This window comes from Cherax quadricarinatus, chromosome 73, assembly GCF_038502225.1.
Source record: "Cherax quadricarinatus isolate ZL_2023a chromosome 73, ASM3850222v1, whole genome shotgun sequence".
Lineage (NCBI taxonomy): Eukaryota > Metazoa > Arthropoda > Malacostraca > Decapoda > Parastacidae > Cherax > Cherax quadricarinatus.
This window is the reverse complement of record NC_091364.1, coordinates 5,896,382-5,923,299: the sequence shown is the minus strand read 5'-3', so window position 1 is coordinate 5,923,299 and position 26,918 is coordinate 5,896,382. Positions and strand designations below refer to the sequence as shown.

The 26,918-nt window shown below is 41.5% G+C and overlaps 1 protein-coding gene and 1 pseudogene across 8 annotated transcripts in view; both read right to left on the bottom strand.

The window, feature by feature from the left end:
* The window catches only part of LOC128703156 (FGGY carbohydrate kinase domain-containing protein), a 45,415-nt gene extending 33,280 nt beyond the window's left edge, over nucleotides 1–12,135 (bottom strand). The window contains exons 1-3 of one of the 8 annotated variants that reach the window (XM_070100576.1): nucleotides 11,999–12,116; nucleotides 6,684–6,952; nucleotides 3,992–4,147 (exon numbers count right to left, since the gene is read on the bottom strand). In XM_070100576.1, coding sequence (XP_069956677.1) covers nucleotides 3,992–4,147; nucleotides 6,684–6,745 — 218 coding nt within the window. In that variant the 5' untranslated portion in view covers nucleotides 6,746–6,952; nucleotides 11,999–12,116. The other 7 variants (XM_070100580.1, XM_070100575.1, XM_070100581.1 and 4 more) reach the window with 7 other exon arrangements.
* The window catches only part of LOC128703532 (alpha-aminoadipic semialdehyde synthase, mitochondrial-like), a 44,941-nt pseudogene continuing 30,069 nt past the window's right edge, over nucleotides 12,047–26,918 (bottom strand).

Below are 26,918 nucleotides of genomic sequence, written 5' to 3'. Positions count from 1 at the left end.
CAGTGTTTTTGGTGATTTTTTCTGGAAAATAAGTGACCATGGGCCCCAAGAAAGCTTCTAGTGCCAACCCTACAGCAATAAGGGAGAATTACTATAGAGATGAAGAAAAAGATCATTGATAAGTATGAAAGTGGAGTGCGTGTCTCCGAGCTGGCCAGGTTGTATAATAAACCCCAATCAACCATCGCTACTATTGGTGGTACAGCTGCTGCTGCTGCTGTACCACCGTCAGCTGCTGCTGCACTGTCAGCTGCTGCTGCACTGTCAGCTGCTGCTGCACTGTCAGCTGCTGCTGCTGTTGTACCACCGTCAGCTGCTGCTGCTGCTGTAGTACCGTCTGCTGCTGCTGTAGCATCGTCTGCTGCTGCTGTAGCATCGTCTGCTGCTGCTGTAGCATCGTCTGCTGCTGCTGTAGCATCGTCTGTTGCTGCTGTAGCATCGTCTGCTGCTGCTGTAGCATCATCTGCTGCTGCTGTAGCATCGTCTGTTGCTGCTGTAGCATCGTCTGCTGCTGCTGTAGCATCGTCTGCTGCTGCTGTAGCATCGTCTGCTGCTGCTGTAGCATCGTCTGTTGCTGCTGTAGCATCGTCTGTTGCTGCTGTACCACCGTCAGCTGCTGCTGCTGCTGTAGCACCGTTGTTGGTGTGGCTTATTGAGAATACCAAGAAACAATTAACCCCAGAGGATTTGCCACCCAGGACAACCCAAAAAAGTCAGTGTCATTGAAGACTGTCTAACTTATTTCCATTGGGGTCCTTAATCTTGTCTCCCAGGATGCAACCCACATCAGTCGACTAACACCCAGGTGAACAGGGAAAAATGCCTGGAACTAGTGCTCATATTGGTGAATTTAAAGCCAGCAAAGGTTGGTTTGAGAGATTTAAGAATCGTAATGGCATACACAGTGTGATAAGGCCTGTTCTGGAAGAAAATGCCAAACAGGACCTACAGTACTCAGGAGGAAAAGGCACTCCCAGGACACAGTGTCTCATCAGTCATTGCTGCATCTTCAATAAAGGTAAGTGTCATTTATTCTTCATTTAGTAGAGTAGTACATGCACAATATATATTGTGCATGTACTACTCTGCTATTGTGCATGTATCCTTCTCTTTGTGTGTAGGAAAATGTATATTTCATGTGGTAAAAATTTTTTTTTTCATACTTTTGGGTGTCTTGCACGGATTAATTTGATTTCCATTATTTCTTATGGGGAAAATTCATTCGCATACCGAACATTTCGCATAACAACCAGCCCTCTTGCACGGATTAAGGTCGCTATGCGGGGGTCCACTGTATTTGCTTTTTGCAACAATAATGCTTATGCCTCACGTCTATAAGCATAATATAAAAGCATACTGGTCCACAGATCGGCTAATTTTTACCCCATCCTTCAGTGAAATAATACCAGTGAACAGGTTTATCTTACTGTTACGTATGTTGCACTTCTCTGACAAAACCAGGCCTGACAGAAGTGACAGGTTATACAAGATTAGAAATGTTTTCATGTATCTCAAACAAAAGTTCAGGATATACTTTTATCCATTCAAGAATCTTGTAATTGACGAGTCTTTGATTTTGTTCAAAGGTAGACTGTCATTCAAGCAGTATATACCGAGCAAGAGGAACCGCTTTGGTATAAAATTGTTTGTACTCTGTGATTGTGACAGTGGCCTGGTGTTGGATATTGTTGTATACACGGGTAGTAAAACATTGAAAGATACCAAGATGTTATTGGGTATCTCAGGTGACGTAGTGAGAAACATGATGGCACCTTATCTTGGTAAGGGGCATACATTATATACCGATAACTGGTACACAAGCCCATTATTCAGTGATTTCATGCGAGTGAACAAGACAGATGTGTGTGGCACAGTGCGTTCTAATAGTAAACATATGCCCAGGCTCAACGCAGGTGTTCGTGGTGATGACGTGCAGGTGTTTACTGCCAATGACATCATGGCATTATGGTGGCATGACAAACGAGATGTCACATTGTTGACAACCATTCACCGTAATGAAATGCAAGACAGTGGCAAAGTTGATCGAGTGACTAATGAACGTATTCGAAAACCAGTGTCAGTGATTGATTATACACAAAACATGCACTTGGTTGACAAGTGTGACATGCAGATTGGTTTTGTTGACTGTGTTCGTAAGAGTTACAAGTGGTACATGAAACTTTTCTTCCATCTCATGGACATTTCAATGCTGAATGCATATAATATGTACCAAATAAAGACTGGTAACAGACCACCGTATGGTGAATTTTGTTTGTCTGTTGTCAGACAACTCATAATGAAGTACCAGGTAACAACACCTGCAATACAACATGGTCCTCGAATTCATCACGATATACCCAAGCGTTTGAGGAGAGAAGGTGATCATTTCATAATACAGCTTCCTTCAACTCAAAAGAAATTTGCTCAGAAGAGATGCATTGTCTGTGCACAAACAAAACGACGGCAACAAAGACGCAAAGACACTCGGTTTATGTGTGAGGAATGTAAGGTGCCTCTGTGCATGGTGCCTTGTTTCAAGGAGTTCCACAAGCTCCAGCAGTTCTAAAACCATGTCCAGTGATTGTAAATATGTAAATATATGATAGAACATTAGTATTATACAATATTTGTGCATATTTATTGTAATAAACAACAGTGGTAAACAATAATATGATAATAACTTTAGTGCGGTTATTGTGTTCAATACAGTGAGTTTATATATATCAATTATATACAGTATTGGTCTCTCAGGCCCCAAATGTTAGTAGGAATAGAAAAAAATTGGAAAAGAAAAGAAAAAACAACTAAAACAACAAAATAATATAATACGCGTATGTGGAATTCGTCGATGTTGCCACCACCACATCATTTTCTATAAACTTCTTGGCACTGTATCTCGGTAAGTACTGATCAGATTCTAATTTTTTTTGTTTTATTACCTTCACAAAAATATGCTCTTTAATTCTGTAAGAAAAAATAATTTTTTTTTTTCAAAATTTCTTGGACACTGGTGCGTGACTTCAGATTTTGGCCTTGGACCCTGAAAGGGTTAAGGGTTAAGGACACTCCATATAAATGTACTGCACATACTGCACAAATGCACCAGTGCAACAAATGTAAATGGCTTCAAAACATTCAAGGGTTCTTATTTTCTACTTTCACAGCCAGGTCTGAGGTTAGGATTCCTTGTTGACTGCCTAGTCAACTAGACTGTTTCTAGCTAGCCTACAAAGCCATCATACACTGAGTGATCTGGCACATATAAGAGTAAGTGATCTAAATCATTTCAAGAATGATTTGGGTGAAAAAGAAAATAACATCACCAATATTTTTTATTATTATTCTTAATATACCGAAGGACCACATACCAGAGCAGTGACTATCACAAATACAGGCATATCTCGCTAATGTGGCGGGTTAGGTTCTAGACCGCTGCCGTAAAGCGAGCATCACCTTAAACTGTACACAAAGAGTAATAGTAAACAGAGTAAGTCTGAGGCAGCTACAGTGAAAAACTCTGTTCTGCAAGGCACAGTACTCACCCCCATCCTGTTAAAGTGACCCCTTACTCAAGGGAGGTTCCTTGATGCTGGTGAGGGGCTCTTGATCTAGGGAATTGGATCTGTGCTCCAATTCCCTGATTTAAGCCTCAATGCCTTCCTATGGGTTTAGCACTTCCCCATAACAATAATAATAATAATAATAATAATAATAATAATAATAACTTTAAAGCGAATCATTCTTTTTTTCTCGCCTGCCAGTATATTTAAAAATCTAAAAACATATTTGCACTATCATTTATTAAATGATACCCAGTGTTTGCAGTTATTAATTTGTGAATGACCCGAGTTAAAACCATCAGTACCTAAACCCTAAACATTTAGGAGCTAATCAAGCATACACAGCAACAGATAATATACAGGCAGTCAAGGGTGTACTTGCTTTAAACTCTCTCACATGACAGGCAACAGATCATAGAGAAATAACTTACCTTGAAAACTGTCCTGTGGCTTTCAAGGTCAGGAAATCTGGTAAATCTATAAAATGGCCAGCCCTGGCCCAAGTGTTTTTCATATTCTTCTTGAGCCAAAGAAGTTTGGGAGTCTGCATTTCCAGCAACACTGTACCTCCCACGTATTTCAGCACACTGAAAAAACATTCTTATGTAAATACTATAAATAATAAAATCCATGCATTTTGTAAGAGGCAACTAAAATGCCAAGAGCATGGGGATAGTAACCCCTTCTCCTGCATTAATTACTAAACATAAAAAGAAACACTTTCGTTTCTTCTTTTTCAGGTCACACTGCCTTGGTGGGAGACGGCCAGTCTTGAAAAAATATATATATGTAGTAAATATACAAAATGTAATTATTTCTACTTTTCTACAGTATTCTTTGTAATGTTGACAATTACAGACAAATAATGTTGTGGCAGTATACTTTTTTTTCCACTTGATGTTCACCCCGTACTACATTTAGCCATACATCTAGGATTTATAAATCAAACATTCAACATTTCCTTTAAGTCCACACTATAAGACAGTTTACCAGTAGTAGTAGCTTGGTTGATCAGGCCATGATCCACCCTTGCAGCCTGATCACGGACCAGGCCGCAGGGGTATTGACCCCCAGAACACCTTCCAGGTATACTCCAGGTATAAGCACAATAATGTATATCCAGAAATTCCTCCTTCACGATACGTACTAATGTTCCTGAGAATTAATGAAGTCGGCTTGTTCCTTTGCTCTGTGATCCATCCACGTGACAATATTGAACCTGTCATCTCTTGAAATATCATTACCACATTAATCACTGCAGCATTATCAAATTGGAACATGCTTAATGCTCTATGATAAGTGTCACTTTCACATTATTGGTGGCACAGTAACTTCTCTTTCTCTTACACAGCACCTTTCTATATTATTTTTCTAATACACCAGCCGTTTCCCACCGAGATATGGTGACAAAAAAAAAAAAAACTTTCACCGTCACTTACTCTATCACTGTCTTGCCAGAGGCACTCCAATACTGCAAATATCCCCACCCCTCCTTCAGAGTGCAGGCATTTTACTTCCCACCTCCAGGTCTCTAAGTCCAGCTAACCAGTTTTCCTGAACCCTTTCATAAGTGTTACCTTGCTCACACTCCAACAGCCAGGGCCAGATTAAGGCATGGGTTTTAGGGGCTGCAGCCCAGGGGCCTCTGCCAGCAGGAGGGCCTCCAGAGATTAAGTGAAAAGTGTTCACAGTTACTGCTGTAAGTTTATAATTATAGTACGTTTATAATTATAGTATACACTAATTATAATTATAGTTCATAATTATAGTATGTTACATCAACTGTAGCCCAGGGATCTCTCAGTACCTGTAGCCCAGGGGCCTCACATTACCTGTAGCCCAGGGGCCTCACATTACCTGTAGCCCGGGGGCCTACAAAATCTTAATCCAGCTCTGCCAACAGCAAGGCTTTATATACTGTAATACGATTTTTTGTCAATGTAAAAAGAAAAACTTTCATTTCATTTTCAGATCACCTTGCCTCGGTGCAAGATGGCCGCGGTGCTATAAAAAAAATATAGAACCACTCACTCCACATTCCTGAAATATTACTGTCCAGATAGGCAAGTGCCTGAATCTCTCTGCTTGCTGTCATGTTTTGACAACATGTACAGTAACTGATTGTTTCCCAAAAACTTTCCCATCGTTTTCTTTCATTAACATTGCAAGCTCTTAACAAAGTACGTACTGTCCTGCCAAGTGAGTGTAAAACGAAAGCCCGTAATTGTTTTACATGATGGTAGGATTGCTGGTATCCTTTTTTCTGTTTCATAAACATGCAAGATTTCAGGTACATCTTGCTACTTCTACTTACACTTAGGTCACACTACACATACATGTACAAGTTTTCTTCTATTTTCTTTCTAGTTCTTGTTCTTGTTTATTTCCTCTTATCTCCATGGGGAAGTGGAACAGAATTCTTCCTCCGTAAGCCATTCACATAACGGAGATAAAACACCTCAATTACTGGGAGCGCTTGAGGTTCCTAAACCTGTATTCCCTGGAACGCAGGAGGGAGAGATACATGATTATATACACCTGGAAAATCCTAGAGGGACTAGTACCGAACTTGCACACGAAAATCACTCACTACGAAAGCAAAAGACTTGGCAGACGATGCACCATCCCCCCAATGAAAAGCAGGGGTGTCACTAGCACGTTAAGAGACCATACAATAAGTGTCAGGGGCCCGAGACTGTTCAACAGCCTCCCAGCACACATAAGGGGGATTACCAACAGACCCCTGGCAGCCTTCAAGCTGGCACTGGACAAGCACCTAAAGTCAGTTCCTGATCAGCCGGGCTGTGGCTCATACGTTGGTTTGCGTGCAGCCAGCAGCAACAGCCTGGTTGATCAGGCTCTGATCCACCAGGCGGCCTGGTCACAGACCGGGCCGCGGGGACGTTGACCCCCGGAACTCTCTCCAGGTAAACTCCAGGTAAAAAGCGACTAAAATGCCTGGAGCAAGGGGCTAGTAACCCCCTTCTCCTGTATAAATTACTAAATTTAAAATGAGAAACTTTCGTTTTTCTTTTTGGGCCACCCTACCTTGGTGGGATATGGCTGGTTTGTTGAAAAAAAAAATTATTATAAACTCCTCACACACACTATTGACAAACTAACATTAACATGATGAGTTCTGAGTGTTTTTCTGCTACCAGAGCCCAGCCAGGGGTCAGGCTCATCTGGTGTTTGCCTGCTACACCAGGATATTACTGCTGGTGGTCCACTGACCCACTCCATCACAGCCTGGTTGATCCAGCACCTGGTGAAGATACTTGTCCGGTTTCCTCTTGAAGGCTTCTACACTTGTTCCAGCAGTATTTTTGGTTACATGTTGCAACAGTCTTGGTCCTCACATGTTGATACAACAACACACAATATTCAACAGTCTGGCAACACAACAAACCATATTTAGTATTTTTGACACTAATACTACTTTTTTCTTTAAACCACTTAATGTAATTTACATGAATTAATATAAACGTAGGCACAAAAGATGGCCACAAATTATGTGATGCATTTTGACCAGCTAATTGTAAGCCATATTAATTAATATACATACTATTAAATAAGAATTCTTATGCAATTAACTAAAATAAGACACCTTGAAGAATTGAGACATTTATGCAACATAATAAGACACCTAATGACAAATAGTCTATCACAAAAGAGACATATTTCGAAGTACTATACTGACTGAATATAGAAATGTTGAAGATACAGTAAGTTACTTTAGATTACAATATAATTAAATAGGACAATATATATTACCAATTACGTATGGGTGTTGAAGGAAGAACAGGGACAGAACTGGATGAAAGCTGGTTTTGTTAGACATAACAGATTGCTGTCTCAATTATGCTAAGGAGATGGTGTTTTTAACAGCTTTGAAATGGGTGTCAGACAGGGAACCTTTCAATGCTTCAGATGGAGTTCCAGATCTTAAGGCCATTTATGAGCATTGAATTTTCACACAGGATGAGTTGGACATGGGGGGTGATGTCAGCTTTTTTGTGTCTTGTTACACAACTATTAAAAGGAAAAAGTTCATAGAAAGGCTTATATTGAAAAATAATGTCCTATATACTGTAGGCACAGTAGTATGAGTGCATATTTTATTTATTTAACAAGTTCAAGTTTGGGGGGAGTGTGTTGTCTGCCACTGGACTGGGTAATAGTTTGCACAGCAACTTTCAAGTTATTAATGATTTTAGGTCATAGATTCCCGTATCCAACTCAATCCCTATGCTTCTACAATACTGTATAACACAAATATTGGGGTAGGGCTCTACCCCAATATTATCCAGATAACTGCAATCAAGTCGCTGTCCCAGATTTCTGCTTGGCCAACTTCATGGGTCTGACAAATTACCTGGGTGGGCTAAATTGGGACGACCTTACTATGTGTCAGGTAGGTAGAGTTGGTTGCCAATATGACATATTTCAGAGCATAGTGCTGGCTGCCCAGATGACTTTTGTCCCCAGTAGGGAAATTAGATCTAACAACAATGATCCCAATAGAATAAACAATAGATTAAAACATCTCATTGGTCAATAGAGAGGCATATATAAGCATATCAAAAGAGGGAAAGGGCAGTTAAGAAATCAATATATTCAATTAAAATGAGAAATAGGAAAAGGAATAAGAAAAGCAAAAAGGGATTATGAGGTTAAAGTTGGGAGGGATTTGAAGACTAACCCAAAAGGGTTCTTTCAGGTATACAGAAGATAGATTAGGGACAACATTGGCCCACTTAAAAGTAACTCAGGTCAGATCACTGACAGTGATAAGGAAATGTGTGAACTTTTCAATACCTACTTCCTCTCAGTTTTTATTCAAGAAGATACAAGCAAAATTATAGAAATAATAAATTATGTAGAAAAGGATGATAATAAACTATGCACAATTAGGGTAACTAGTGACATGGTCCTCAGACAAATAGAGAAATTAAAGCCTAACAGATCCCCAGGCCATTATGAACTATTTGCAAGGGTTGTAAAGGAATGTAAAGAGGAACTTAGCATACCTTCGGCTAATCTTTTCAATATATCACTACAAACTAATAACTAATTAGTTATTTATGATATTTAATGTGCCTCACCTAATTGTACTCACCTAATTGTGGTTGCAGGGGTCGAGACTCAGCTCCTGGCCCCGCCTCTTCACTGATCGCTACTAGGTCCTCTCTCTCTCTGCTTCCTGAGCTTTGTCATACCTCTTCTTAAAACTATGTATGGTTCCTGCCTCCACTACATCACTTGCTAGGCTATTCCACTTCCTGACGACTTTATGACTGAAGAAATACTTCCTAACATCCCTGTGACTCGTCTGAGTCTTCAGCTTCCAATTGTGACCCCTTGTTTGTGTGTCCCCTATCTGGAACATCCTGTCTCTGTCCACCTTGTCTATTCCCCGCAGTATCTTGTAAGTCATTATCATGTCTCCCCTGACCCTTCTGTCCTCCAGTGTCGTCAGTCCGATTTCCCTCAACCTTTCATCGTACGACATTCCCGAGCTCTGGAACTAGCCTTGTTGCAAACCTTCGTACTTTCTCTAATTTCTTGACGTGCTTGACCAGGTGTGGGTTCCAGACTGGTGCTGTATACTCCAGTATGGGCCTAACATACACAGTGTACAGTGTCTTAACGATTCCTTATTAAGGTATCGGAACACTATTCTCAGGTTTGCCAGATGCCCGTAAGCTGCAGCAGTTATCTGGTTGATGTGTGCCTCTGGTGGCATGCTCAGTGTTATGGTCGCCCCAAGATCTTTCTCCCTGAGTGAGGTCTGTAGTCTTTGTCCACCTAGCCTATACTCTGTCTGCAGTCTTCTTTGCCCTTCCCCAATCTTCATGACTTTGCATTTGGCAGGGTTGAATTCGAGAAGCCAGTTTCTGGACCACGTGTCCAGCCTGTCCAGGTTTCTTTGCAGTCCTGCCGCATCCTCATCCGATTTAATTCTTCTCGTCAACTTCACATCATCTGCGAATAGGGACACTTCAGAGTCTATCCCTTCCATCATGTCATTCACATATATCAGAAATAGCACTGGTCCTAGAACTGACCCCTGTGGGACCCTGCTCGTCACGGGCACCCATTGTGATACCTCTTCTCGTACCATGACTCGTTGTTGCCTCCATGTCAGGTATTCCCTGATCCATTGCAGTGATTATTAGTGTTATTATTATTATTATTATTATTATTATGGCATCTTCAAGACTAATAAGACATTCTTAGTGATTTTAATGTGTACCTGCATGCCAGCACAGTGTGTAAGTTTATTTAGGTACAGGTACACGTAAGTATAATTACCAGTTATAATGATAATGTAGGTACAGTATATTTACATAGTTTTGTATTAATGTTGGTAGAATTACCGACAATATGTTAGGTAAAAGGACACAAGTGCAACTAATGTGACATTTTATTGTGGCAATGTTTCGCTCTCCAGGAATTTTATCAAGCTGTGTGTGTGTACGGCTTGATAAAGCTCCTGGAGAGCGAAACGGGGCACCCCATACCCAGCTTGTGGGGTACCCCACAGGCTGGGTATGGGGTGCCCCCACAGGCTGGGTATGGGGTGCCTCCACAGGCTGGGTATGGGGTGCACCCAAAGGCTGGGTATGGGGTGCTCCCAAAGGCTGGGTATGGGATGCACCCACAGGCTGGGTATGGGGTGCACCCACAGGCTGGGAATGGGGTGCCCCCACAGGCTGAGTATGGGGTGCCCCCATAGGCTGGGTATGGGGTGTCCCCACAGGCTGGGTATGGGGTGCCCCACATGCTGGGTATGGGGTGCCCCCACAGGCTGGGTATGGGGTGCACCCACAGGCTGGGTATGGGGTGCACCCACAGGCTGGGTATGGGATACACCCACAGGTTGTGTGTGGGGTGCACCCACAGGCTAGGTAATAAAGCACTGGTAAACACAAAAGGCAGCCACTGGTATGTAATGTATTTTGGGATAATTAAAATTGAACTAAGTCACTCTAACTTTGGGTTATCCTAGGTAATTTAAACTATGTATGATAATGCATACCTGTACCTAAATATATTTGTTTACTAAGATGATTACTAAGTTCATTCAGGAACACATAAATACATAAATTATCATACAGCAGCACCATCTCTTCCTTTGCAGATGACACCTGAATTTGCATGACAGTGACCTCCACTGAAGACACTGTAAGACTCCAGGTAGACATCAACCAAATCTTTAAATGGGCCGCAGAAAACAATATAAAGTTAAATGATGAGAAATTTCAAATACTCTGATATGGAAAACGCGAGGAAATTAACGCTACATCGGAGTATAAAACAAATTCCACAACAGAGCGAGAAACTAAGGTGATCATGTCAGAGGATCTCATTTTCAAGGGCCATAACACTATCAATCGCATCTGCTAGAAAAATGACAGGATGGATAATGAGAACCTTCAAAACTAGGGATGCCAAGCCCATGATGACACTCTTCAGGTCACTTGTTCTATGTAGGCTGGAATATTGCTGCACACTAACAGCTCCTTTCAAGGCAGGTGAAATTGCTGACCTAGAAAATGTACAGTTCCTAAACCTGTACTCCACAGAATGCAGGCGAGAGAGATACGTGATTATATACACTTGGAAAATCCTAGAGAAATTAGTACCAAACTTGCACACGAAAATCATTCCCTACGAAAGCAAAGGCCTCGGCAGACAATGCAACATCCCCCCAATGAAAAGCTGGGGTGCCACTAGCACGTTAAGAGACAACACAATAAATGTCAGGGGCCCAAGACTGTTCACTGCTCAACTGCTTCCCACCATACTGCCTGTCCAGCGCCTTCCTGAAGACAGCTAGGAGTCTATTGGTAATCCCCCTGATGTATGCTAGAAGGCAGCCAACTAACTGAGCCATGATATATCACACATTTCATCTCTGAGTCCTACAGTCTTGCAGGATGGGTATCAGCTGCATAATAAAGATATTACACTAACTAAAACTTCTTATAATCTAATCAGTCTTCATTTCTAAGCTTTACAACCCATTTCTCCAATTTTTATCTCTAAGTCAGTACCTGACCAACTGGGCTGTGGTTTGTACATCAGCTTACATGCAGCCAGCAGTAACAGCCTGGTTGATCAGACCATGATCCACCATAAGGCCTGGTCTCAGACCAGGCCGTGGGGGCGTTGACCCCCGAAACCCTCTCCAGGTAAACTCCAGGTAAACTCCAGGTAAACCCCATTCAAGGTAACCTATAGAATACATTCCCCATTATTTCTTGGCCAGAGATTTCATCTCTGGTCGGGAGATAACTAATACTTCCCACTAAGCTATTTTTGATATAAATTCTTTACAATCTTTCCTATACTTTTCCCACCACCTTCCCACCAAATATAATTACTATCTACTTCAATAACCAAACTTCAGTGGACTTGTAACCTGGAAATACCTTACAGGTGGGCCCCGCCCACCTCTGACGACGTCACCAGCTGCTGCATCTCCACATACCAGGAGTAACCCTCTCCAGGTATAACACTAAATGTTACTAGAATGGCTGTTTCCACTCCTCAGACTGGTCAATGTTGCTGTGTTGATCACTGTTGCAGCAGACACAGCCAGGCACAGCAATTACCACACCTGGAACATTATAACCATCAACATTACACATATATACACAAATAAACATTATAACCATCAATATTACACATATATACACAAACATTATAAGATAAGAGATAAGATTTCGTTTGGATTTTTAACTCCGGAGGGTTAGCCACCCAAGATAACCCAAGAAAGTCAGTGCATCATCGAGGATTGTAACTTATTTTCATTGGGGTCCTCAATCTTGTCCCCCAGGATGTGACCCACACCAGTCGACTAACACCCAGGTACCTATTTGCTGCTAGGTGAACAGGACAACAGGTATAAGGAAACGTGTCAAAATGTTTCCACTCGCCGGGAATCGAACCCGGGCCCTCCATGTGTGAAGCGGGAACTTTAGCATTATGAAATATTAGTCACAGAGACTAATTTTGCTTGCTGCACTCAACTGACTCAGTTTCAGCTGAAAACTAAAATGTACATTAACAATCAGATTAAATAATACCAGTTACAATAATAATTACAATAATAATAATAATATTTTAAAGGAATAAAGGTTGTAGAGAATGATCCTGGTAGTACAGTCTATTTCAGGAGTACAGTCTATTTCAAGAGTACAGTCTACTTCAGGAGTACAGTCTACTTCAGGAGTACAGTCTATTTCAGGAGTACAGTCTATTTCAGGAGTACAGTCTATTTCAGTGGTAAAGTCTACTTCAGGAGTACAGTCTATTTTTATTTATTTATTTATTTAGTTATGTCTTTGCAAACAGTACATTGAGATTTTATATTTACAATAGTGGGTTGCAATGCAAAGAGAGCCTTTATTATGCCTAGGCATTATGGGCCAACTTAACATTATTGGCTTACAGACTACTTAATACTAAGGATTTTATCATAGTTGTACAGTAGGACAGTAATTATTTCACAGTTGAACAGTAGATTATTAATTATAAGTGAATTAAATTTGTATAAGACAAAGGATATATTCATATAGTCTAAAATGCTTATTGTGAAAAACAATGGTTCAATTATATTCCTGTCAACAATGGATAAGAGGATCAAAGTGATATTTCAGGAATACAGTCTATTTCAGTGGAACAGTCTATTTCAGTGGTACAGTCTACTTCAGGAGCACAGTTCATTTTTTCTAAAGTACATTCCATGGAAAGTCCCTTGTTGTGCACAGCTTCCTAGTTATGACCCAGATTGACCTGCTGCTGCTTGCTAGTTATGACCCAGTGTGACCTGCTGCTGCTTACTAGTTGTGACCCAGATAAACCTACTGCTGCTTGCTAGTTGTGACCCAGTGTGACATGCTGGTTACTTACTGTGACCCAGGTAAACCTACTGCTGCTTGCTAGTTGTCACCCAGTATGACCTGCTGTTGATTGCTAGTTGTGACCCACTGCAACCTGCTGCTTACTACCTGGAGTTTACCTGGAGAGAGTTCCGGGGGTCAAAGCCCCCATGGCCCTGTCTGTGACCAGACCTCCTGGTGAATCAGAGCCTGATCAAACAGGCTGCTACTGCTGGCTGCACTAGTTGTGATCCAGTGTAACCTGCTGTTGCTTGCTAGATATCACCCAGTGTGACCTGCTGCTTTTTTCCAGTTGTGACCCAGTGACCTGCTGTTTGCAAGTTATGCCCAGAGTGACCTGATGCTGCTTACTAGTTGTGACCCAGAGTGACCTGCTGCTGCTTACTAGTTGTGACCCAGTGTGACCTGCTGCTGCTTACTAGCTGTGGCCCAGAGTGACCTGCTGCTGCTTTACTCTTGTCTAGCACCTTTCTCAGAAGTAAGTTTATTCAGTTACAGGTACACATAGCTACATACATTATCATACATAGCAGCATATTCTAACCATACAATAGAGCAAAAAAGTAATGTGAAGGACCTGGGAGAGATAAATGTCAGAGGATCTTAACTTCAAAGGCCACAACAATGTATCTACCATATCAGCTAGGAAAGTGATAGGATGAATAATGAGAACCTTCAAAACTAAGGACACCAAACCCATGATGATTCTCTTTAAACCACTCGTTCTCTTTACCCTGGAATACTGCTGTACACCAACTGCCCCCTTCAAGGCTGGAGACATTGCTGACCTGGAGAGCGTACAAAGAACTTTCACGGCACACACAAGTGCGATAAGGCACCTAAACTACTGGGAATGGTTGAAGGTCCTTGGTCTGTATTCCCTCAAACACAGGAGAGAGAGAGATACATGATAATATACACTTGGAAGGTCCTGGAGGGATTGATACCAAACCTGCACACAAAAATCACTCCATATGAAAGCAAAAGAATTTGCAGGAGAGGTAACATTCCTCCGATGAAAAGCAGGGGTGCCACGAGTACACTGGGAGACAACACAACAAGTGTCTGGGGGCCCAAGACTGTTCAATTGCCTCCCAGCATACGTAAGGGGGATTACCAACAGACCCTTGGCTGTCTTCAAGAAGGCACTGGACAGGCACCTAAAGTCAGTACCTGACCAACCGGGCTGTGGTTCGTATGTCAGCTTGCGTGCAGCCAGCAGTAACAGCCTGGCTGATCAGACAATGATCCACCATGAGGCCTGGTCTCAGACCTGGCCACAGGGGTGTTGACCACTGAAACCCTCTCCAGGAAAACTCAAGGTAAGGTCACTCAAAATTATAGTCAGTCTTGTAGCCAAGGTCACTCAGACCTACAGTCTTGTAGCCAAGGTCAGTCAGACTTACACGAATTTAATAACTGAACATCAAGAGACTGATCCCATGAACTTCACAACTGAACATCAAAAAACTAACCCCATGCACTTCGTGAGTGAATGACTGCTCCTCGAAGGGCTTGGAGGCATCAGACTTCAAGATGTTGTACATGTGAGGCAGCACAGGCGACCCGAACAAATCCGTGGCTTCCTTGGGCAGCTGTATGGGCATATTGTCTATGCTGCACACCAGTACCCCGGGGCCCTTGAAGCTGTAACAGGGTTCCACAATATTTATCACAATGTGTGATTTACATGTTATAGAATACAGTGGACCCCCGCTTAACGATCACCTCCCAATGCGACAAATTATGTAAGTGCGTTTGTACGTGTATGTTTGGGGGTCTGAAATGGACTAATCTACTTCACAATATTCTTTATGGGAACAAATTCGGTCAGTACTGGCACCTGAACATACTTCTGGAATGAAAAAATATCGTTAACCGGGGGTCCACTGTATTGTCGAGTACAAAGAAAGCCACTAACTCTGCCTGTCATTTTTTCTCTATCTTTATTTGTGTATTTGTTAGTGTCTTTATTCTGGTCAGCGTCGTAGAGACAGAAGGGTGTGTCAATGGTGATACGCATTGTCATGAACTCTCTAGATCCTCCAGGATCTGCTGAGACGTCACAGCATCCTGTGTGGCAGTGATGGTGAACCTCTCTGTAATGAAACATCATCTTCATTATCATAATAATAATAATCAGTATGTGGTTTTTTGTATATGATTATCTATTTAGAGACCACAGTATGTCTATCAGTGGACACCAAGGGGAATGAGTCTCACTTTTACTTTGTGGATTATTATTATTATTATTATTATTACTATTATTATATTCAAAATAGGCACTAAGTCCATATGTAAGGAACTGAGAAATACAAATAGGTGAGTATAGGCAGACAGAGTGGCAGAAAAAGGCTGTGGGTCCAGATAGGTAAGCCCAAGATTGCTGAGTAGATGTGCAGACCAGCTAGCAGCACCTCTAACTTGCATCTATCAGCAGTGCCTAGTAGTGTAAATTGCCTTCTCTGTGGAAAGAGGCAAATGTATTTCCCTGTTCACAAAAAGAAGAGCAGAATGGAAATCAACAACCACAGACTTGTGTCAGTTTTGTCAATCACTAGCAAGATTCCTAAGAATATAACCTCACAACAAATGAGGACGAGTTTTTACACTACCATTCACTTCTTTGTGACCGTCAATATGGCTTCAGAAAAGGCCACTCTTCTGCTGATCTGTTGTTAAACTTCTCCACTAAGTGGCACCAGTCACTAGATGAATCCACAGTCAGCTATGTAGTAGCACTGGACATTGCTACATTTCCACCGAGTATGGCACCAGGGACTCTTGGCAAAACTGCAAGCACTAGGAGTTACCAGCTAGATCTACACTATGCCTTCTCAGTAATCACCTTCAAGGTATATCTCTAAGTGTAGTTCTGAGTGGAACAGAGTCAACAAGACACACTACTAGTGCCAGTGTACCAAAGGAAAGTGTGCTTGTGCTACTGTTATGGAATGTTTATTTCAATGACCTTTAGCTCATCCTAGAATCCCATGCATATGGAGATGACTGTACTCTAGCATTCACTTATCCAGGAGAGGAAATGCTACCTGCTCTACGTTACATCAATCATCAGCTTACAGCTATATTAGCCTAGGAAAAATGATGGCAGGTTGCATTTGCTTCTAAGAAAACATAGATGATGGTCTCTAGGCACCATGATAGTAATGCTGGAGCAGTAGTAAGAATGAATGGGAGAGTGTTGGTACCCTGGGATGAGGTTGATATCCTTGGGGTAAAATTTGACTCTAAACAGTAGAGGCTGTGTTATATCTTGGAAATTGGTCATCCTGTGTTATTTAACTATTGTAAGAGAATATGATCGTCACTTAATATTATAGCACGAAAGTCCCCGTTTATAGCTAGAATAGAGACTTTCAGCGTTATATTATTATCTGTTAAAATATATAAAAAATACCATGGTATTGTCCCTATTTTATTATTACAGTGGTCCCTCAATAATCATCCGGCCTGAAAATCGTCCATTTCGGAAATACAGTGGACCCCCGGTTAACGATTTTAATCCGTGCAAGAGGGATAATTGTTATGCGAAATAATCGTTATGCGAATGAATTTTCCCCATAAGAAATAATGGAAATAAAATTAATCCGTGCAAGACGCCCAAAAGTATGAAAAAATTTTTTTTTTACCACATGAAATATTAATTTTAATACACACAAACTGAAAAAGGCATGCACAATTACATGACACTTACTTTTATTGAAGATCTGGTGATGATTGATGGGATGGGAGGAGGGGAGAGCATTATCTTCTTACTGTTTAGAAGGGGAATCCCCTTCCATTACGACTTGAGGTAGCAAGTCCTTTTCCGGGGTTACTTCCCTTCTTCTTTTAATGCCACTAGGACCAGCTTGAGAGTCACTGGACCTCTGTCGCACAACAAATCTGTCCATAGAGCTCTGTACCTCCCGTTCCTTTACGATTTGTCTAAAATGGGCCACAACATTGTCATTGAAATAGTCACCAGCACGGCTTGCAACAGCTGTGTCAGGGTGATTTTCATCTATAAAGGTTTGCAGTTCAACCCACTGTGCACACATTTCCTTAATCTTTGAAGTAGGCACAATGGATTCCACAACTGGCATAGGCTTCTCAGGGTTAGCCCCAAACCCTTCAAAATCTTTCTTAATTTCCATACTAATTCTCACCCTTTTTACCACAGGGTTGGCACTAGAAGCTTTCTTGGGGCCCATGGTCACTTATTTTCCAGAAACAGCACCGAAAACACTGTAATAATACGAAATATTCCGAGTGTATGCTTGGATGTTACCGCGGAGGCTGGCTGGTAAACAATGGGACGGGCGGCACATGTGAGGGCACATTGGACGCGTCTCGGACGAAAATCGGTGAGCGGGTTTTTAATCGGTATGCGCGGCAAAAATTTTGCGATAAAAGTAAGCGGTATGCGGAAAAATCGCTATGTGATGCCATCGTTATGCGGGGGTCCACTGTAGTCCTGTTTTTTCGTCAAAATATTGGCTTGGAAATGGTCTGGTAACTTGCTAATAGTCCTTCGTCCCGGACGCATACTCATGGTCTGAGCCGCCTCGGCCTTTCCTTCCCAGCCAGTGTGCCATTGTTTACCAGTGAGCGACGGTCCCCTCACGTGCTCCAGCAAAATATTTCATCATAATTCATTTATTTTAGTGCTTGCAAGTTATTTAAGTGCTAAATAAGCTACCATGGCTCCAAAGAAAGCTCCTAGTGCCAAGCCTTTGGTAAAGAAGGTGAGAAATATGATTGAATTTAAGAAAAACATCATTGAACAATATGATAGTGGCGTACGTGTGGGCGAACTGGCCAGGATGTATAACAAATCCCGTACAACCATATCTTCCATCATAGCCAAGAAAAAGGAAATCAAGGATGCTGTTGTTGCAAAGGGGCTAAATTTGCTGACAAAAATGAGATCACCAGTACTCGAAGACATTGAGAAGTTATTATTGGTGTGGATAAATGAGAAACAATTAGCAGGATATACTCTTATGACTTCGATTATTTGTGAAAAGGCTAGGCAGTTGCATGACGATTTGGTCAAGAAATTGCCTGCAACTAGTGATGATGTGAATGAATTTAAGGCCAGCAAAGGCTGGTTTGAGAGATTTAAGAAGCGTACTGGCATACACAGTGTGGTAAGGCATGGTGAGGCTGCCAGTTCGGACCACAAGGCGGCTGAAAAATATGTGCATGAATTCAAGGAGTACATAAACAGTGAAGGACTGAAACCTGAACAAGTGTTCAATTGTGATGAAACAGGCCTCTTTTGGAAGAAAATGCCAAAGAGGACCTACATTACCCAGGAAGAAAAGACGCTGCCAGGACACAAGCCTATGAAAGACAGGCTGACGCTAATGTTCTGTGCTAATGCTAGTGGGGATTTCAAAGTGAAGCCGTTACTAGTGTACCATTCTGAAAATCCAAGAGTGTTCAAGAAAAACAATGTTATGAAGAGTAAATTGTGTGTGTTTTGGAAATCTAATAGTAAGGCATGGGTCACGAGGGAAATTTTTGTAGAGTGGTTCAATGAAGTGTTTGGCCCTAGTGTGAAGAATTACCTCCTGGAAAAGAAATTGGATCTCAAGTGCCTCCTAGTAATGGACAATGCACCTGCTCATCCTCCAAACTTGGATGACCTAATTCTGAAGGAGTTTGGGTTCATCACAGTAAAGCTCTTGCCCCTGAATACCACTCCTCTCCTCCAGCCCATGGACCAGCAGGTCATTGCAAACTTTAAAAAACTCTACACCAAAGCAATGTTTGAAAGGTGCTTGAATGTGACCTCAGACACTCACTTGACCCTACGAGATTTTTGGAAAGAACATTTCAGTATTCTCCATTGCATAAGTCTTATAGGTAAGGCTTGGGAGGGAGTGACTACCAGGACTTTGAACTCTGCTTGGAGAAAATTGTGGCCAGATTGTGTCCACAAGAGGGATTTTGAAGGGTTTGGGCTGACCCTGATGAGCCTATGTCAGTTGTTAAATCTATTGTGGCACTGGGGAGTTCCATGGGGTTGGATGTGAGTTTGGAGGATGTGGAAGAGTTGGTGGAGGACCACAACTAAGAGCTAACCACTGAGGAGCTGCAAGAGCTTCAGCAGTAACGGCAACAGATTGCAGCTCAGAATCTTGCTGCACAGGAGGAAGAGAGATGGAGGAAGGTGCCTTCTTCAGAAATTAAGGAGATTTTTGAAATGTGGGGTAGGATGGAAAGATTTATGGAGAAACATCACCCAGAAAAGGATGTTGCAAGCCATATCGGCAACTTGTACAGTGACAGAGTCTTGGCCCATTTTAGGGAAGTTTTAAAGAGACGCCAGAAACAGAGCTCTCTGGACAGTTTTTTTGCGAGACAGGACTCCAGTGACTCTCAAGGTGGTCCTAGTGGCATTAAGAAACAGAGAAGAGAAGTAACCCCAGAAAAGCAATTGGTACCCGAGGTGTTGATGGAAGGGGATTCCCCTTCCAAACTATAAACAATCTACTCTCTCTCCTCCTCCAGTCTCCCATACACTAAGAAGAATCTCCAATAAAGGTAAGTGTTATGCTGTTAATGTTTCATTCATCATTTCCCATTGTATTGTTTATGTACTACATGTATATTTCATGTAAAAAAAAATTTTGTTTTAATACTTCTGGGTGTCAGGAACGGATTAATTGAATTTACATTATTTCTTATGGGGAAAATTGATTCGTAAATCGTCCATTTCGATAATAGTCCCACTTCCAGGAACGGATTATGGACGATTATTGAGGGACCACTGTATTATTATTATTATTATTATTGTTAGATAGGATTTCTTATGTACATAGAGCATAAGTCTCGGAACCATCCCGTGAATTGTTCAATTGTTTATGTCCGGCTGACTGACGTTTGGGTCAGGTGATCCAACCTGACAACGGGTCAACAGACTGGCAGGTAGTCAGTCCGCTCCCTGCTCTAGCCTTGACAACTGATCGTATATTGGTTCTCTCTTAGGGTGTACAGTTCGAATGGGTTTGAGAATTAGTCTCTAGAGCTGACTCAGTTTGTTCCTCATTGCTCTGAAAGATTCTTTTGATATTTATATTCTTGGTCAGTTCAGTAATCCATATAGATACGTCTTCCCAGACAAACTCTTGCTTTCTACTTCCTTTACGGCCAGATTCAAAGGTCTTGTTGAATCTTGTACATTTTGTAGTTTGAGTTTACACAGTCTTGTTAAGACAAAGACGTAAATGTTAGTGAAGACTTAATTACAGGAAGAATAATTAATCTTCCTTATTAATGTGATACTTCCATGATTTTGAACTAAATATGTATATTGTAAATTTATTGTACAAAGTATTAAGATAATATTAGGTACAGAGAAAAGATAAAGTATTGTATTTAAATACTTTAATAAATTTGAATATTATTCTATGGAGTTTCCCAGTTGAAATTATTTCCCCTAGACTCTAAAATACCTTTAACTAACTGATCCAAAATCTTGTTGCATAAGACAAAAATAGTAACAGACCACATTCTGAAGTTCTTTATAAAATTTCTTATTCGCAACAGGCTGCAAGACTCTTTATGAGGCAAGACTGCTTACACCTTAAGTGTGCTCCACTTTCTTGGACTGCCTGCCCCATGTCTCATCTGTGATTTCTTGACAGAATAGAGAACAGAGCAAGATGACTTATCTCTTGTCTGAACCCAGCCTGGACAGATCCATCATTTCAGCAGAGCCTTCAACACTGGAGGGATGTGGGTTGCCTTAATGTTGTAGACAAGGCCAATAGTGTCAAAGTACCTCCCCTCCAAGCACAGCAAGAAGTGAGCTTCTACATCGCAAGATGGGCAGCAAGCAGCAACTACATTCTGACTGTACCCTACTCCAGAACATCACTTCGTCTGAGATCATTTATTCCTAAGACGATTCTAAAATGGAACATGTTCTTACAACATAACTGAAATAAAGTCAGTTGACCAAATTAACTTGCTGGCCCACATATGCCTCCAATTTCATTTGTAAGCTACAGGTACACATGAGTACAATTACCATACATATTTGTAAAATACCCACCAGGATAACCCAAAAAAGTCAAAATCAATTGTGGTCATAAAATAAGAAGGTTTTTAAATGAGTTGAAGTTAAGTAACAGCTCTTATAAATAAAGATAGGAACTTTTAACCCAACTCTTTAAATATCCTTCTGTAAATATAAAGAAACTTACACTGGTAGGGAGCCAGAGAGTGTATATAGGCTGCAGGAGGAACTTGGCATCAGGGATGGTTAGAAGTTTGGGTGAGTTCACTGCCCTGTATATACCACTGATGATCAACGTGGCATGTGGCACCACCTGAAACAACCAGTGAAATGAATGAAAACACATACAAGTTCTATGCACAGTGAGAAGATACAAAAGTTCTATATACAGTGAAGATATATACAACATCCCCCCAATGAAAAGCAGGGGTGTCACTAGCACGTTAAGAGACCATACAATAAGTGTCAGGGGCCCGAGACTGTTCAACTGCCTCCCAGCATACATAAGGGGGATTACCAACAGACCCCTGGCAGTCTTCAAGCTGGCACTGGACAAGCACCTAAAGCCGGTTCCTGATCAGCCGGGCTGTGGCTCGTACGTTGGTTTGTGTGCAGCCAGCAGTAACAGCCTGGTTGATCAGGCTCTGATCCACCAGGAGGCCTGGTCACAGACCGGGCCGCGGGGGCGTTGACCCCTGGAACTCTCTCCAGGTAAACTCCAGGTATACTTTGAAAATATATATACAAACTCTACATACAGTGAAAATACTATATACAATTTCTACATACAGTCAAAATATATACAATCTCTACATACAGTGAAAAGTTGTATGATTCAGGGTTGGCCTCCCATACTTTTGCCATTGTTTGGTAAGAAAATTATCTTACAATCAAGAAAACTGTTCTTATGACCAAGAAAATGACCTTATGATAAGAAATTAATTTGGTGAGCAGGACAATGACCTTGTATGCAGGACTGTATGCAAGACTGTTCAACTGCCTCCCAGCATACATAAGGGGGATTACCAATAGACCCCTGGCTGTCTTCAAGCAGGCACTGGACAAGCACCTAAAGTCGGTACCTGACCAGCCAGGCTGTGGCTCGTACGTTGGATTGTGTGCAGCCAGCAGTAACAGCCAGGTTGATCAGGCTCTGAGCCACCAGGTGGTCTGGTCACAGACCAGGCAGCGGGGGCATTGACCCCCGGAACTCTCTCCAGGTAAACAATGACCTTGCGAGCAGGACAATAACCTTGTGAGCAGGACAATGACCTTCTATGCAGAACAATGACCTTGTGAGCAGGACAATGACCATGTGAGCAGGACAATAACCTTGTAAGCAGGACAATGACCATGTAAGCAGGATAATGACCTTGTAAGCAGGACAATAACCATGTGAGCAAAAAATGCTGACCTTGTGAGCAAAGACAGATGTATCTCTCAGGATGTTATTCATATTCAACAGTATCGTACTGTCCACTATCTTTACGAACCAAGTGATCGCAGCGGTTCACCTCACAACAGTAAATCTTGTTGGTCGCTGCTCACAAAAAGAAAATAAGTCACACAGGGGAAATAAACATGGCATGGTTTGTGACCAGTTAGTGGTGGAGGTTTGAGCCTTCACCCAGTAATCCAACTGGTGTGGGTCACATCCTGGGGACAAAATTACCGTATTTCACAGGTTATGACTTGTTTTGTTTCAATGGTTCAGCATCGGATATAACTGGGAGAGCTACAGCCCACCCCACACCCCAAAATAACAAAAGGCACAATACTGTGACTGGAACGATACACAAATAACCCGCTCTAGTCACTGACCATCAGTTTATAGGATGCAGGGTGGTTTCTGGAGACATTTTATGGAAAAAAAAATGCATCTAATAAGCCGCAAAATGCAGTAACCCAAGTTGCAGGAAATGCTCTGCATAACAAGGGATTTTCTATATACATAGTAGTATGTCACTGATGTCAGCTATGGTCTGTATACCTTGTACAGTTAGTCCTTGACTTACAAACACATTGAGAATCTTGTGTATCATATCATTACAGAAGGCCCTCCATATTCACGAGGGTTGGGGATCAAGAACATCACGAATCTTGAAAATTCGCAAATGCTTGGTGCATAAATATGATGTAGGGAAATATAACAATACTGTAGTGTTCGCTAATGTTTTGATGCGCAAATATATTGCAGTGAAATACAATAATAGCATTTACTTAGCCTTACAATATTGCTTCCTTAACCTATTGAACCACGAACAATCATAAAACACATGAAAACTTCATAAAATATTGTATATACATGTTATGATTGGGCGGCTGGGCATCTACGAACATTTGAAGCTTGTGAAAGTGGAGGGCTAGCTGTATGGTGTGTATCATTACGTATTATACACAATACAGAAAGTCCCCAATGCGTTCTAAGTTGAAGACTTCCTCTATAATGAGTATTATAGACAATACACGAGATTCCTGAGGTGTTTGTAAGTCAAGGATTTACTGTACATGTAGTTGCAGAAATAAAGATTATTATTATTATTATTTATCATGCTAAACAATTCTTACAAACAAAACACTCACCCATTCTTTATTTTCAAGCACCAACAGGATCAAAAGTTTAGAATTACACCAACAGTAGAAACATCACTGTTAAAGGCACAGGAAGGTGCTCCTTGACTTACGATGGGATTATGTTCTAACGAACCCATTGTAAGTTGAAAATATCATAGGAGAATATAAATATGATATGCTAAATAAATAACAAATTAATAACTACTGTCACTTAAACAGTAAATAAACAAATAATTACTGTAACTAATTAAATACAGCCTCTCCTCACTTAGCGACGTACTCCTTCACCGATGCCTTGGACTTACAATGGGCTCTCTGACCAGTATTCATACCTAAATAATGTATATTAGAGCTGATTTCCTCTCTTCTGTTTATTACAATATACAGTATGCTGCTGTATGTGTAAAAATATACCAGAAATGTTATAAATGGTGCAAAGATGACATTAAAAAATTATCAAAGCTGGTTGACACAAACCCACTACCATTATAATATGCTCCTCACTTAGCGACGAATTCATTTAACCCTTAAATGGACCAAACGTATATATACGTTTTTTCAACATTTGAAAGTCTGTAAGAAAAATGTAGATCTTTTTTTTTCATTTGAAAATGTGTAAAAAACTTTTATCTACATTTGTTTTTTTGTTATGTTCGAAAATATGTAAAAAAAAACGTGTTATGTTCGAAAATATGTAAAAAAAAACGTAGATCTACGTTTGGAGCACTATGGATTTGAACGTCGATCTGTTTGGACTGTTTAAGGGTTAATGACGTGGTCTCATGAATGGAACTCCATCGTTAAGTGAGGAGAGGCTGTACCAGTATTAAAAAGTAAATGAATGAATACAAGTTACCTTCATGTTGGGTAATTATCTTAACCCTTTGAGGGTTTTCGTCGTACTAGTACGTCTTACGCGTAGGGGTTTTTGACGTACTAGTACGCATAAATTCTAGCAGCCTCAAATCTCGCGCGAAAAGGCTGATAGGCCTAGGTGTGAGAGAATGGGTCTGCGTGGTCAGTGTGCGCGGTAGAAAAAAAATCTGGGACCCAGTGGTGCATTGTGGGAATGCCCTCTTAGTAAACAATGTCCACCATGCCTCGCGGTAAGAAGCTCCTCACTCCTCGGCGAATTGGGACACTTTTGTTCCCCAGTGACAGTTCTAATAGTGATGGAAGTGCCAGTGAAGATGAGTTTCGTGGTTTTAGTGAGGTTTTGACCGAAACTAATGACCATAATATCGGTAATAGTGAAGAAAACCCAGACGACCCTCAGCCTTCCACCTCTGGTGCTGGGCCCTCGTGTTCACGTTCAGTTGTTCCAGAACCCAAGAGGAAACTTCTATTTTCCCAAATCCCAGACTCAGATGAGAGCATGGGTGATGATAGTGATAGTGAATATGAACTACAAGCTCTTCAAACTAGTTCCAGTAGTGATAGTGAAGTGCAATATTCCCCAGTGAAGCGTCAGTATATACGACGATATATGCGCTCTGGAAGTGTGCCATATGCTATTCCAAGGGGAAGGAGTGTATCTCGGAGTACATCCCGTGGCTGTACAACAGGAACAGACAGTGAAAATGACGAAGATACTGTTGCAATTGGGATGGAAAATGTGCGTGGTGGTAGTGGTGCCGGCGGTGAGGCACCAGCAGTGGGCCATGCTGCCACCCACGCTGCCACCCACGCCGCTGCCTCAGCTGATCTAGAACAAAGGCCACCATCCCCCACTCCCCCACCACACCAGCCTCCACAACCACACCCTCCACAACCACAACCTCCACAACCACAACCACCTGTCATTGTCCAGTACCCACCAGCAGACCGCACCTGGGATTTGCAGGAAGCTGTCAATTTTGTTCCAAATCCCCACCAGTTTGATGGCAGCCAAAGTGGAATACGGCCATCTTGTGCACTTGGGAACAATGCCACTGAACTGGAATGTTTCGAGTTATTCTTTGACGAACCACTGATGAAAAGTATTGTCATGGAAAGCAACACATACTACGAGTACACCATGGCAAACACAATACTTTCACCAAAATCACGTCTACACCAATGGAAGGAGGCAACTGTGGCTGAGCTGTATCTTTTCTTTGCCACAATAATGCTTATGCCACATGTGTATAAGCACAAAGTGAAATCATACTGGTCAACAGACCCCCTGATTGCAACACCAGGTTTCAGTGATATAATGCCAGTGAATCGATTTGTGCTAATGTTACGTATGCTTCACTTCTCAGATAAAACCAGGCCTGACAGAACTGACAGGTTATATAAGATTAGGAATGTGTTTGTGTATCTGAAACAGAAATTCAGTACTCATTTTTATCCCTTCAGGAAGCTTGTAATTGACGAGTCTTTGATTCTGTTCAAAGGAAGACTCTCTTTCAAGCAGTACATACCAAGCAAGAGGAAACGCTTTGGTATAAAGTTGTTTGTGCTTTGTGATTGTTACAGTGGTCTGGTATTGGATATTATTGTGTACACTGGAAGTTATACATTGCAAAATACCAGGAAGTTATTGGGCATCTCAGGTGATGTGGTTCGAACAATGATAGAACCATACCTTGGTAAGGGGCATATATTATATACAGATAACTGGTACACAAGCCCCTCACTCAGTGATTTTTTGCGAGTGAACATGACAGATGTGTGTGGAACAGTGCGTGCAAATCGAAAACATATGCCCAGGTTTGATGCTGGCACTCGCAGAGGTGAGGTGCAGGCGTTTGCTGCCAATGACATCATGGCATTTCGGTGGCATGACAAACGAGATGTCACACTGTTGTCATCAATTCACCCTAATGAAATGGCAGACAGTGGCAGGCAGCATAGAGA